Raw genomic sequence first — 15,445 nt, 5'->3', positions numbered from 1 at the left:
TTGTCCATTTTGATGTGGTAATACACATCCCGGAGGTCTATCGAGCACATCCAAACATCCTCCTTTAAAAAAGGGAGAATGGATTGAACAGTGACCATGTGGAACTTGGCTTGCACAACTGATTTGTTTACATGGCTGAGATCCAGGATGGGTCTCCAGTCCCCGGTCTTTTATGGCACTAAAAAGAAACTTGAGTAAAACCCAGATCCGCATTGGTTTGGAGGGACTGGTTGGATGACTCTTGACACATCTTTATCTCTGAAACTGCTTCCTCCCTTTCATTGGGTGGAACATCGGGAAGGTTTTTTGTAGGTTTAGGACAGGAGGTTAGATGGATGTAGTAGCCTCTGGAGATTATTCTCTGCACCCATAGATAGTTTGTAATAGAGTGCCAGGCAGTTTGGTGCAGAGAAAATAAAGCCTCGACTGCTTCCAAAGGAAAGCAATCGGACAATGCTAAAGGAGCGTTAAGACTGCCCAGAGAAGGATCTTTGGAGTCTTGGTTTTGGGGACTCCCCCTGCCCCTAAAGGGGCATCTTCCACCATTGAAACCCCCTCTGCCTCTGGGGGAATCCTCGCCAGGTGTTTTACGGAAAGGACCCTGAGATTTCTTGTGCCAGATTTTCCCACTCCTCTGGTTCCTGAAAAGGAATGTTGAGGCTTGGAATAACGTAGGCCGACAGCAGTCTTTCCATCTTGCTCACACCTGGCTAGAGTGTCCTTCACTTTAGAACCAAATAAGGAAAATGGTTCAAAAGAGGCGTTCAAAAAGGAAGACTGAGTCCGCGAGGTCGCAGATGCGCATCCAGGCATGTCGCCTCATGACTATGCCTGCACCCACAGCTCTGGCCGCCCCTTCGGTTGCATGAGAAAGCAGCTTCATGGAAGAACTGGAAATAGATTCAAGGGTGGCAAGTCGAGAGGCAGCCTTGTCCTGTGCCTCGACAAACTTGACCCCCCGAGGGATCTAGAAAGTTCGGTAATCCGATCTCTTTGGAGCCTTGTGAAGTGTGCCAAGTAGATCAGGTACCCAACAGCAAAGGTCGCTGAAGCAAAGACTCGCTTCCCCAACCTGTCCACAGCCTGAGACTCCCTGTTGGGTGGGTGGACAGTAGGACTTTCTTCCAGTAGATCCTTTTTAGTGGCCGCCGCCACCACCATAGCGTCAACTGGCAAACCTTTAGACCAGTGTGGATGCTCTTCCGGGGGAGAAAGAATCTTATCAGGTCTCTGAGGAATGGCCTCAACAGAGTCAGGGTTCTGCAAAGTACGCTGCACGACGAGCTGGATAAACTCGTCGGCAGGTGGGGTCACCCAAGAGGTAGAAGACAGAGAGCGAAAAGCCTGCAGGAACACTGATTCCTCCGAGAGGTTGGAAGGCTTCCAGCCACCCCTCTGTTTTAATACTTCCAGGATGTCTCCTAAGGAGACATCATACGGGGGTGAACATGGGGACCCCTCCCCATCATTGTAGTCTGTCTTCTGTCAACGACTCTTCAGGAGAGTCTATGCACCTCCTCTTGGACGCCTTCTTCCGAGGAGGAAGACTCGGAAGGAAGAGTACCCCGAACTGGGGTTTCCTGAGACTTCTCATCCCGGTGTCCCAGGTTGGTGGCTCATGGTAGCTGTAGCTCAGAAAGAGAGCAGGATGAAGTTCCGACGTCGGAGTGCTTCCCGAAGCAAGCACCCTCTCCATCACCCGGAAAGCAGGCCCGCCTGAAAAGGAGTGGGAGCCCGGAACCAAGAAGGACAACCTCGGAATCGGGGTTACACTCCGCTCCGCCAGACCCACTCCCAGAGATGGAGCCTCAAACAGGATCAAGGCAAGCATTATCCACGGGTCAGAGGTCGGAAAGTACAGTTTTGTACCTACCATAAATGTAGATGTTCGAGTGTATATACTGCTGCAGTCATCACACTTGGGTTATCATGTCGTCAAGCGGTCCCGCAGTCGGCCGAATCCCAAAGTCCTGGTCCGGCATCGGCTGTCGTTGCTTCTTCCCCGACGTCAGTGTGACAGGGGTACAAAAGAGGCAGCCAACGCCATTTTCTTCAGTTTTTCTTACCCCAGATGTCAGGTGCCCCCAACTAGGAAGACAATACAACAGCTATGCAAAAAACAAACCTTAGTAGATAAACAATAGTACTAGCTGTTAGCAAATACACCATACAGACATGCATCCAACTGATTGATGTACATGGAGTTATACTACCACCCTGGTATGTAGAGGGGATGGTGGGTGGGTAACCTGGACTGCAGCAGTATATACACTCGAACATCTACATTTATGGTAGGTACAAAACTGTACTATGTTCATAGTGTTATACTGCTGCAGTCATCACACTTGGGTTGAATCCCAAAGCTATGGAAGCGTGGCTGGTATTAAACTGGGTTAGGCAAAGCTAGGATGCCCTGCAGAACTGCAGTGGCAAAACCAGCTCTGGTTTTTGAGTATAATGGAAGGTGGTAGGGCTTGGTAAAGGTGTGCACTGAACTCCAAGTAGCTGCCTCCAGAATGTCCTTGGTTGGAACCCCCCCCAGAGAAAGGCTGCTGAGGTTGCTGTAGCCCTGGTAGAATGGGATCTAATAGCAGGCACTGCTTTCCCATGGTGCAAGTAGCAAAAGCGGATACAATGTGCTATCCATTTGGAGATGGTCTGTTTTGAAATAGCCTTTCCTTGTGAACCTGCAGCATAGGATACAAAGAGTTGGTCAGTTTTTCTGAAGGTCTTTGTCTTATCTAGATAGTAACGTAGCTGTCTGTGGATGTCCAAAGAGTGAAGGAGTCTTTCTCCTTTATTCTGGGGGTTTGGATAAAAGGTGGGTAAATGAATGGTCTGATTTAAAGCCACACTGGATGCTACCTTTGGCATGAAGGTAGGGTTAGTTCGTAAAGAGACTCTGTCCTGATGGAAAATGATGAAAGGGTCCACTGCCATAAGTGCCTGTAGTTCTGAGACCCTGCGTGCTGAGGTAATAGCCAGCAACAAAGCTGCTTTCCAAGACAAGAATTGTAGTTCTGCTGAGAAGGCTGGTTCGAAAGGAGGCAGTGTTCATTTTTCTAAAACGAAGTTCAGGTCCCAAGCTGGCGTTGGGGGTTTTCTGGGGGGGTCTTATATTCTTAGCCCCTCTGAGAAACTGCCTTAGTAAAGGGTGTGAGAAAAGTGGAGGATCCGTATTATACTGAGCTGAAATGGCTGAAGCATGGATCTTAATGGATGAGAAAGAAAGGTCTTTGTGTAGCATCTCAGTTAAGTATTGTAGTATTTGAGGAATGTTTGGTATCCAAGGATTTTGGCCTTTAGCCTGGTTCCATGCACAAAATCTTTTCCATTTGTCTGAGTAAGTTTTCCTGGTGTTGGGCCTCCTGGCCTCCAAAATGACATTCAGGACGTCCTTTGAGAGAAGTGTTGATTGATAATTCAAGGTATTCTCCATGCAGCTAAATTTAAAGTTCTGAGCTGCTGTGAAGGATCTGAGAGTTTTTCTGAGTCAACAGTAATGGGAATTGAGGCAAGATCCATGGAGGGCTGTGAGTCAAGTTCCTTAGTAATGGGTACCAGTGCTGGCATGGCCAGTCCAGAGCAATGAGGATCATCTGGACTCTCTGATCTGACTTTCAGTAATACCTTCGTCAGTAGAGGTAGTGGTGGGAAGGCATAGACTGTCAATGCTGTCCAACTGAATGATAGGGTGTCCACTTTCCAGGCTAGGGAGTGATAAGTCCTTGTGCAAAATTTTTGTAATTGGCAATTGTTGGGGGAGGCAAATAGATCTATGTCTGGACATCCCCATCTTTAAGTTATCATTGAAAATACTTGTGGGTGTAGTCTCCACTCGTGAGGATCTGCCATATTTCTGCTTAATTCGTCTGCCAATATGTTTTCCTTTCCTGGCACGAATTGTGCTTGCAGTTGTACTTGGTAAGTCAATGCTGTGTTCCACAAGGTCATTGCCTGTCTGCATAAAGGGTAGGAGTGTGTTCCTCCCAGTTTGTTTATGTACCACATAACTGTGGTGTTGTCTGTCCTTATTAGTAGTTGTCCTGGATGCAAGAGGTCCTTGAAGGCTATCAGTGCATTTTGCACAGCTAGCATCTCCTTTTGGTTGATGTGAAGATGCATTTGTTTTGCAGACCATTTGCCCTTTATGCACTGTCCTGCCATGTGTGCTCCCCAGGTGTAGTCTGAAGAATCTGTTGTCATAGTTTGGTTTGCTGGAGGTAAGACGAAAGGAAGACCCTTGTTTATTCGACATGCTTGTGCCCACCATAGGAACTCTTTTTGAAGGCAGGGAATGAGAGGTATACTTGATTCGAGGCTGTGCCTGTGTTGAAACCACACACTTTTCAGGTACCATTGTAATTTCCTCATATGCAGCTTTGCGTATGGGATTAGTTGAATGCAGGATGCCATGAACCCCAATCTTATGCAGAATATAAGGCAAATTAATGTACTGATGTATGCAATTTTAATTAGTCTATGTCATAGTTCTATATGTGTTTTCATTGGTTGAACCATATTTTAAATACCAATGTTTTAACTGTTTTAACTGTTTTTATGAGTCTGAAGAAGCGATCAGCTGACTTAGATCGTGAAAGCGCTTACTCTTGTTTAATAAAGTGGTGTGAAACTGCAAGTGAACAGTTTCCTACCTTGACTACTACATCTCAGTTACAACTTTGGTTTTATAAAGGGCACTACCTGTGAAGCTGCAAGTGATTTATTTCCTGACGTGGATTATTCCATTTTTATCTTCAGCTGTGGTCTAACCATTGGCCTTTTCATTTTTTTTCGCTGAAGGTGTATACCAGGCGTTTATCCAGCATTTGTTTTCTTTCACGTGTGCCATAAACCCCAATGCCTGCAGGATTTTCCTTGCAGTGAGCTGGGTAAAAGTTGCCATCTGTTTGAAGTACTGAGTCAATTGTTTTTGTTTGTCTGGCGTGAGGAAAGCCATCTGGGCCGTTGTATTTAAGCTGGCACCCAGGAATGTTATCTGTTGCGAGGGTATTAGTTTTGACTTCTTTTTGTTTACTGTGTACCCTAGGCAACTGAGCAGCTTTATTACAAATGCCAGATGCTGTAATAGAATGTCCTTGCTGTCCGCTTGGATCAGGCAGTCATCCAGATATGGATACAATATGTATTCCTCGTTGTCTGCAATATGCAATTACTGATGCCAGGCATTTTGTAAATACTCTGGGCACAGTAGATAAGCCAAAGGGCAATGCAGAGAATTGATAATGCGTTGTACCTGCCAAGAATCTGAGGTATCTTCTGCAATCTTGTCTGATAGGGACATGCAGGTATGCCTCTTTGAGGTCCAACGTTACCAGCCAAGACTCCTTGCCCAGCATGGGAAGAAGATGCTGTAGTGTGAGCATTTTGAATTTGGGTACCTCCACGTATGTGTTTAGAATTGAAAGGTCTAAAATGGGCCTCTAGGCTTTGTCCTTTCTTGGGACTAGAAATAGTCTTGAGTAAAAACCTTGACCTTGCTTCCTTTGTAGGTAACCTTTCGAATTGCTTTAATATCCATGAGAGCTGAAATTTGCATTTGTGCCTCTGCCCATTGGTTTGGAGGCAGATTTGGCATGCCTCTCATCCGTGGTAAGTGTGGAAATGAAATCTGTAGCCTCGGGTAATCATGTCCAGAACCCATTTGTCCTTTGTTATGATGTGCCAATTTTGTGGAAATAGAGCCAGTTTTCCTCCCAAAGGTGCTGCCAGGGCAATTTTGCTTGGCAGGCGAAGAGGGAAGTCATTGTGTTTGTTTCCTGAAGGGTTGAGATCTTTCGTCTCCACCTCTGAGTTGTTGTATGCCATTGTCTAGGCCTGAAAGAACCTTGTGTCTGGCCTCTGCCCCTTGGGCGTCTGTACCTACCTCTTTGGGGTCTGTCTGATGCAGGAAAGGACCAGTTTTTTGATGGCCAGTTTCTGCTGAAACGAGGAGGTTGTACCTGTAAAAAATCTTTAACTGTTTGCATAGATTTTGCCTTTTCTTCCATTTTCTTTAAAACTTCCTCTGCTTTGACACCAAATAACACATCTTTCTGCAATGGAGCATCTAATAACTTTGCTTTGACATGTTCTGGTAAGGCTTGTTCTTTAAGCCAAGCATGCCTACGTATTACAGACCCTGTGACAGCTGCTCTACATGAGGCTTCCAATGAATCAAAACCACACTGTAAGGTATGCTTTTCCCACCTGTTCTGCTGCATGCAGCAAATCCTGCATCTCTTTGAAATCAGGTTGATCTGTCTGAGGGATCACTTTCTGCTTTAACTGTGTAATCAAGTACTGTTGGTATTTTAGCATGTGGAATTGGCAGTTTAAGGCCCTCATGGCCAAAGTGGCAAACGTATACACTTTCTTCCCCCATCTTTCTAATGCTCTGGAATCTCTTTCAGAAGGAAGTGGATTCTTAGCAGTAGAGGCCTTAACCCCTTTGGGACCCTGGGAGATGGTTTCGGGGTCTGCAGTATGACTTTTATATAGAAACTTATGAGTATCAGGAACTCGGTAGTATCTGTCTGGTTTAGCTGGTGCTGGAGGTAAGGAATCTGGGTTTAGACTAGATTCGGAGTAAACATCATCCAAAGTGTCTAAAACTGGAGGAATTGCCAGGGGTCTATGCTGTGGAAGAAGAAACTCACGGAGTCTTTTCTTAGAGTCAGAGTAATATTGGCCTTCCCAGTGGAAGTGTTCCCTCATGGTGTGTAAAGTTTCCCCAAAAGAGTAGTCTTCAGGGGGGGGGGGGGGGGACAGAGGGAATGGACTCTTCAGCATCTGAGTCTTTATAAGGAGGGAAGGAGTAATCCTGGTCCTCAGAGTTGCCTGAGGAAATGGATGCTTGGTCAGAGGAAGGGTAATCTTCCTCCAGTCTAGGCCTTTTGTCAGGTGGGGGTTGGGATCCGCTGATAAGGGTAATTAAATCCTCAGCCATCTTAAGCATGTTTTTTAGGCATAGGGGCCTGTGGGGGGGGGGGGGGAGGGGGGTGGTGTGGACCCGGTTTCCTAACTTTCAAGGGGGCTTTAAGTTTAGCATAAGGCTTAGAAGAGATAGTTGTCAAGTTTGAAGACACCTTCAGAAACCGAAGGCCTATCCAAAATTTCCAGATCACCGTCGGGGCTGGCGTCCGAGGGGTAAGGTGGAACCGGTTCCTGAGGCCCAGCTGTTTCGGTCTGGGAGGCCGTAAGAAATTCTGAATCAGCGGTAGTCAGGGGCTGCGTAGGCACCTCGCTGAAAACCGGAGAACCGGTGTCAGGCCTTGCTGAGGCCTCAGTATCTGGTCTTGGCCTTGGCTGCCTGTCCTTATCCTTGCGTTTTTTAATCATTGCTGATGTCGGTTGTTCCGACGGCATGCTATAGTTAAATTTTCTGCCAAAATAATGCTGGGCGAATTCTGCCAGACGCTTAATTGTACGTTTGTTGAACCTAGCACAAAACCGACAACCAGAGACGTCGTGGTCTGGGCCTAGGCAAGGAATACAATAAGAAAGAAAATCCTTATGAGGTATTTGCTTCCCACAAGAAATACAATTATTAACTTTGTCTGACATCGGTCTGAGGCAAGAAAAGTTTCCCCAAAGGGGTACTTAGCTTTAGAGAAGACTTCGGGCTGAAATTCGATTAGAAAATCTCAGGAGCTGCCTGACCGGCACTTGCGAACTGCTTCTGCTTCGGGCACCGCGCGGCAAGAAAGTTTGAAGAAAATGGCGTCGGCTGCCTCTTTTGTACCCCTGTCGCACTGACGTCAGGGAAGAAGCGACGACAGCCGACACCGGGCCAGGACTTTGGGATTCGGCCGACTGCGGGACTGCCTGACGACAGGATAACCCAAGTGTGATGACTGCAGCAGTATAACACGATGAACATCTGCTAAAACACTCAAAACCAAGGACCCCCCCAACCATGAGTCTGAGGAAGGGACAGTTCTGTAAAAACTGAGAACCAAAGGGATGGCCTCGGAGCCTCAGTGACAGTCACTGTCGGCGCTAAGGAACGGGGTCCCACAAAAAGACTTGAGCAGATGAGTCCAAAGAGGAGAACACGGAGTCCTAGGAGAACTAAACCCAAGTCCCAGAGGGGGATGAGTCTTTGGAACATTTGGTACCCCCCCCTGGCCATTAACAGCTGATCCAACAGGCGCACCCACACCAAGTTCGGATAGACTCCTGGTGGACCTTGTGGATACTCCTGAAAAAGAAAGAGTCAGGTTGATTCAAAAAAGGGCTATACACATTTGACCCAGGAACGGATCCAAAGAGGGGGAGTATCGGGTCCATGGTGTGAGCTAATGGCACCGTAGTCTCTAATTTGGAGACAGGAAGCAAAAGGAATCAATGGCGCAGTGAAAGGGCTCAGTGCCAATGGGGCACTCTGAGCTAATGTCATTGGTTTCAAAGTTGTGGCAGAGGTCGGCACAGACTTCGATGCAGTCGAAGGCAAGGTCGGTGCAAAAGATGGCACCGACATCAAAGATCTGGTAGTATCGAAGGCGGCTTGAGTAATAGTATTCAGAGCAGAGCTCGGAACAGCAGTAGTCGGAGCCCAAGTAGCAAGTCTGGAGATTTTGTGGGCCTTACGTTTAGGCATCTTACCTCCATCACCAGCAGGTGAAGAGGGATCAGAGTGGGGACGTTTCTTGTCCTTAACTGGAGGGGTTGAGACCTCTGACACAGAGGGCCTCTGAGAAAAGAGAAGCAAGAAGGCCTTTCAAAATCAATCTCTTCTTGTGTTCATTCAGCATCCGCTGACTGAAACTTTGACGGATTTGATAGGGGGGTTGAACAGAGAGATGAGGAACCCCCAAGCAATGAACGCAGTCGTCATGAGAGTTGCTATTAGGAAGTTTACCATTGCAAGAGGTGCAATGCTTAAACCATGAAGATGATTTCTTGTCAGACATGTCCACAAACACACTAACAAGGTTACTAAAGTCAGGAAACAGAGGAAGAAAGACATCAACAATGGTATCAAGAGATACCACAAGGGTAAGGAGCGATGGTAAGAAGAATTACCCAATGGGTAGTGCTAGGCAAGAAAAAGTTACAAATAATTCTAAACGAGTATAAGTAGAAAAGAGATAGTTTTAGAAACTGACTAGGTAAGAGATATGTATTCAAAAATATAAAAAAATACCACTTAGCTTGAGAGCTAGGTGAAACGCAGCTATATGGCTATGCGGCAAACGAGATCGGAAGTAACAGAGAGAAGGGCATTGTGGGCAGCAGCTTTTTGAGAGTGTTTTGGTGTACGCGAGCTTCGTATTAGGCAGACATGGTTCTGAGGGGCTCGGAACAGATACATCTGTGATGAATGGAAAGATTAACATCAGACTGTCAGTTTGTTCACAATGAAATAGCTAATTCATTCTAGAAATGCTTTCAGAAAAGGAAAATTCTACAGATGGAAAGTCAAGAAGAGAATTTCCTCAGAATCAGAATAATGTTTTGCTTGAGGCAATTCACCACAAGCTGTTCCCATCGATTCCATTCCATGCTTATCAAACTGGGAATCTTCAGAAACGGAATAATTTAATTCTCTCCTACCAGAGGAACTAGGGAGTAAAGGGTTAACAGTCTGAACTAAGCTCTAAGCTATGCCCAAATAAATCTTCCAAGTCAATAGTAAGATAGAAAGGGGAAGACAAAATGTTTAACTTTCTGCTTCCTTTTACAAGGAAAATCTGAAGCAGAACACTGACTTGTATCGGGGACCTCACCCAAGGAAACTGGCACCTTAGTCTGGCTGTACAGAGAAGCATTCCCCACTCCCTCAGAGACTAATAAGAATGGCTCTCCCAAGACCAAAGGTGACACTCAGAGCCATAGAAAACATGTCAGATCCCCCAGTCCATGGTGGCTGGAGACACTACCCCAAAGAATATTAGGAAAGATGAGTGGTCTGAGGAACCTGAAATGGCCAGTGCAGGGTCACCCATCTGCGAATGAGGCAAGCAAGCAGCCTGCTGAACTGGCAAAGGGCATCTAAAATTGTTTTATTTCTGGTGTCCGAAAGAAAGAATTGAGGAACCAGTAAGATGTTCAATGGTTAATCAGAGAAAGAAGCCTGAAATGTGTTTAGCAATGTCTGAAAATGTCATTTAACTAAAAATGTCATTAAACTAAGCGCAAAACAAGTGGTGGTTTCTCAGAAAATATATTGACAAGCACAAAGCACACTTGTTAGAGCCCCTAAAAATAAATTATAAAATTAAGGAAGTGTAAAATAGACTTGCTTTAACACAGTTTGTTCAACTGATGTAAATGCCTCATAACAGCTCCAACAGTAAAACCTAACAATAATTCAAATAAACCGGTGGAGTGGTGAAGCAGTTTGAGTTGTTGCCTCACAGCAAGAGGTTCTCTGGTTCAATTCTCGGCTGGGGTGCCTTCTGTGTGGAGTCTATGTCCTCCTTGCATTAGTGTGGGTTTCCTCTGGGTGCTCTGGTTTCCTCCCACATTACAAAGACATGTATCTGGAGCATTTCTTCCCGGGCCTCTGTCTCGTTCCAAGTCGGACTTTCCCAGTAAACAAATGTTAAATAAATATATACATTTTTTTTTTTAATATTGTGCTTTATTTTTTTGAAAAAATTAAGTAAATGTGAAGTTTTTTCCTTGAAGGGAACTTTCTGCCCAGCAATGGAGAAAAGCTACTTGACCATCAATCCTTTGAAGCCCGCAAGAGAAGCTTTCTTCAGTGTCAGGAAAGCTTTGAAGGGTTTGGCTCCCAGACTGCGGATTGCTCCTCATCCTGCTCAAGCTATCAACAGTCTGGGCATGTAGAAGGTACCCTAAAAGCTTTAGGAAAGCTGGTTAGCAGTTATATCCTATACAGGATACAAAGAATATATCTTAGGCTACTGTAGCATTGATCTAATGATGATCAAAAGGGAACTAAGCCCACATAAGCCGGTTCATCTGCCTTTGCGCCAGAGGTGTATGAATTCTCCAAAGAAGGTTCCCCCTTCCTCTGTTTTTCTGGAAGAGCCCCCGATACCGCAGCACTTTCCCACACTCGCTGCTTGGACCTAATAAAAAAAATTAAAAAATGATATGAAAGTCCTGAGTCAGTGAGAAAATATCCAGTGAAGACTGGAAGGTGGATGGAAATAAAGATCTGCTCCAACTAAGCTGAGAAGCTGGAAGGCACTACTTGGATCCTTAGCACTTTATGACTCAGTGTCTCAGGGGACACAGTCTTAGAGGCCTTGGTTTGCAGGAAACAAAAATCTCCACTCTATTTTCTGGAAACTCCTCACAAAGGCCTCACCCTCAATAACCACAGTTCAAACAAACACACCTGGGGCCAAACACAGATTTCAGTAAAGGTAGACTCAGAAGAGGAGGGGGCTATGAAAGCACTTAATCACACCTGGTATCACTGGACCATGGTAAACAGAGTGTCTGGGCTGTCCCGTCTCCCACTGGTTTGCCCAATGACATTTGTCAGAAGACTTGTGCTCAGGAAGCAGGTACCTAGAGAGGTCTGACTGACTGCATAGTGGAATCTGAACCAAAGAGAGAGAGAGAGAGAGAGACTCAAGTTTCAAACTCATGACATTTAGCTCTGTTCTTGATGGTCCTTGAGGTGAACTGGCAAAATGCAGAAGTGTCAATGTTGTGCATTCAGCTGAGACAACAAAGTAGATGTTTTGGGGGTATTTGTTTCCTCAGGCAAGTTATAAAGACCTATGCACTTGAAACACTACTGGATATAAGGAGACTATTACAAAGTAACTATAAGAAAGAAAAATTCCTTATAAGATACTTACTCCTCTGAAAGACAGACAGGCAGACGGATTGATACCTGTAAGTTATGCAACCATACTGAACTGATAATACCTGTAAGTTATGCAACCATACTGAACTACACCGCAAGAAAGACGTAAAGATGGCAGTGGCAGATGCCCCTCTTACATCAGTAACATCCTTACATGGCAGTGGGAGGTGGCTGGCTGAAACCAGTGTGTGTGTGTGTGTGTGTGTGTGTGTGTGTGTGTGTGTGTGTGTGTGTGTGTGTGTGTGTGTATACCTCAGAGTTGAGGCCAACTGTTGGGTTACCTGCAAATAGTATATGCCACGAGGCCTGCAACAGTGAAAAGTACAAACATCAGAGGTCTCTCAAGACAGACATCACACCACTATTTAGAACGCCACTCCCAATTAGAAGGCAAGAGCTATGCCTTGAACCATATATAATGGTCTGAAAATGTTAAGTAGCCATGGCGCAGATGTGCAATAAAAGGGCATTCGTAAGGGAAGCATCAGCTGCAACAGGGAATGGAAAACATGCAAGAACTTAACAAATACTGGTATAAGACATGGAGATGGCCAACATCACTGGGATCAAAGTTAACAACGGAGTATTACACAAAGCACACTTTTGCAGAAAAGTAGCCAGTGGGACCAATAATTGCTTAGGTTGTCCTGGTACCACTTATCCCTGGAACAAGACTTCAGTAGAGAAGTAGAAATCATGGTTAAAGATGCAAGAGACATCAGTGGTGGTAGCAAATGGCAATGCCTATGACTGGAAAAATCGAAGTATAGGCTAGTGATGGGCTGGCCTACAAATGATATGGCATGCCAGGGAGGCACACTAAGACAGGAAAGCACAGGGCAAGCATTGGGAAGTGATGGTACATCATTCAGGAAGTGGTCTCCAGTACCTCCTGTTATCAGCCACCAAGTGTTAGAAGTCTATTGTCATGATATGGGCAGCTATGGTCCCAGAAACAAGTATGGAGGATGCACTAGTATGACAATATACACAATGAAAGCAATAAGGAACATCCAGAAGTACCACAGCTTCATTGTTCACACTGCAATTTGGAATAGAAGTGAAGGGCACTTGGTGCTCATTTCCAAAAGTGGATACAACGTATTAAGAATCAGTCTCAAACATTGTCATATCCAAAGAAAGTACTTCCTAATATTTTTTTTCACGGCATAAGGATAACTTGAGGGAAATCAGACAAGTGCAGCCATAGCAATCCAATAAGAGAATAATGACCTAGGACTTGCATCTGGTTTTGTCTTTATACCCAATGTATCATTCACAGGGTGCTCTAACCCCTCCTTCTGGAATGCAAATATCCTCTTTAACAAACTCTGGTGATGAAAAAAGGCAAACATGATGTTTCTTGCACTCCAGAGAGCAACACTGAAGCTTTGACTGTATTTGCATGAAGACATCATTCCACATTTTTAAACAAGTGACAAAAACAGACAAGGATCTAAAACTTTGTTCTGTCAATCTTATGAACACTTGGAAGGCTTATGGTACTTATGCAATGAACAAACAGCTTGCGATGATGAAGCCTACCAAAACGAATCAAACTGGCTGAAAATGACAACACATTGGTGTTGTGAGACAAGCCCTCCCACACCCACCCTAAGGTCAGGGAATTTTGCCCCTTGCATCCTCTTACATAATACAAGATCCTTCAAGGTTGCACTTAATATAACCTGTTCCAGGATTGCACAACCCATAGGTAAGTAACAAAAGCATATCAAACCCATTTAATGGTTTTGATTTGTCCGATCCGGATTCACTTAAAACAAGCATATTACACAGATCAAGACTATCTGAACATGGGTACTTTCCAGTGACATCTGCAGGCATACCTTTCAACTTCTCTGCTTAAGAATTTTGGATAGAGAAAAATAATGGAGGGACCAAAGGCCCAAAAATCTTTTTTTTTTTTAAATTACTAATTTCATTTAAAAAGTTAACAGAACAGATTGTGCGTCAACATGCATTTTCAGAACAGGTAGCAATGCGAACTTTTAGTGTTTAGCATTACTGACAGACTGCTACACTCATTGGATTTTCCAGAAACCATCAAAACTTTTACTAGGTATAGGGCAAAAATATGAGGCATGCATACCTCTTAACTATTACTGATTTTGTAAGACTGATATTTGAACAATGCAATAGGCTACAAAACAGCTAGACATAACAGCAAGTACTTCTTACTGGCATCCTTTTCTTGCATTATGAGGTAAACAAAGCAGGCCATCTACAAAAAAGATCTCCATGAGAAATTTAAAAAGTCATACAAGCCAGAAATTATAAATTTCAAATTCTAAACCCACTAACAATGGGACCATTCAAAGTAACAACCCACTTTCATTCCATTCCTACACACATTCAAAAAACTCTGCTAAAGCAGGAAAAACAGGGCTTAACAGTCAAAAGAAAATGTGTGATCTGTTTCCACAGATCACAACAAAAAGTATAGCAGCTGCAGTTCAAAAGCTAGGGAATGTACTACTTTCTAGAGAGCAGCATACCACCCCACTGTATGCAGGGAGGTGGCACACAAATGCTGTAAGCACTTACTGCTACTACGGCAAATAACTTATTGTGATACAGGCTTAATGTGTACACAACTATGCCTCCCTCTCTCTCAATCTGCAGTTTATTATCAGTGGAGAGAATTAAAAACTTGCAAATGAGCAAAATACTGCCAGCTGCAGGCCTGCAAGCAAACAATGCCAAAACACCTTAACTCTCAAGTCTGCCTGATTTGGGAGCACACCTTAGGGAAAAACGAAGCTGTACAAATCCCTAGACAAACACAGATAAGTGGTTGATTACAGAGATCTAGCAAAATGTTAACTGGAGATGGGGGTAATGTTAGGAAAAAGTTCCAGGAAAGAAAACAAAGACTACAAATCAATTCCACAACTAGTCACATTTGCAAATGCATACAAAAGCAAACAGAATGATACATTACTTGGCACTTTGTTTTGTTTCTGCATTAAAAGGATACGCAGTGAGCACTGCAGTTTTACACAGGAAAAATGCAGGAATGTTGTAATGTTCAAACATCAATTCAGTCAACTTTTCTCTCTTTGCCCGAGTATTCCACTGTTTAAAACAGACAGAACAAATTAATAAAATCTGCACGCACTGTAAAGCTCTCACTGGAGTACATTAAAAAAATGTATGTATTATTTTATATTCTGACATTATATGAAGTATGATTTTTAACATTCACTTCCATTTCTAAGTGTGTCATACTATAGTAATTAAACCCTTAGAGTGCAACTTTACAGTTTGTGACAACACTATAGCTTAAATTGGGTGCAAATGTACTGTGGTCATGTCCATGCTTTAACCTCAATACAACTGCTACAGTCCACTGATTAACAAATTTAGTGCATATTTATTTCTGAAACCTTGTTTTCAATATTAAAATGTATGCAAGATGTATGATCCCAATTTAAACAGCTTATATGGAAATAAATACAAGATTTTTTTTCCATTAACAAAGAGATAATCCACCACTTCAGGCTCTGGAAAGAGACAACAATCAAAATGTATTTAGTTATTTGTTAGCTTGTATAAACATGACAAAACTGCAAGACTGATATTCCAAATCTTTCTATAGGTATATACCACATTCTGTAAACCTGTTTGACA

General features: G+C 44.0%; 1 protein-coding gene across 1 annotated transcript in view; it reads right to left on the bottom strand.

Annotated features, from left to right (window-relative positions):
- ACTL6A (actin like 6A) overlaps positions 1 to 15,445 on the bottom strand; it is a gene marked incomplete in the record, with an annotated part of 1,351,363 nt that overhangs the window by 970,337 nt on the left and 365,581 nt on the right. Inside the window, 1 exon segment of the mRNA XM_044070379.1 lies at positions 14,793 to 14,890. Within this exon segment, the coding sequence (XP_043926314.1) occupies positions 14,793 to 14,890 (98 nt within the window).

The sequence above is a fragment of the Protopterus annectens genome, chromosome 4.part1 (assembly GCF_019279795.1).
Source record: "Protopterus annectens isolate FY-2018-M chromosome 4.part1, PAN1.0, whole genome shotgun sequence".
NCBI lineage: Eukaryota > Metazoa > Chordata > Ceratodontiformes > Protopteridae > Protopterus > Protopterus annectens.
The sequence above is the reverse complement of the archived record's forward strand: the minus strand, read 5'-3'. Positions and strand labels throughout refer to the sequence as shown.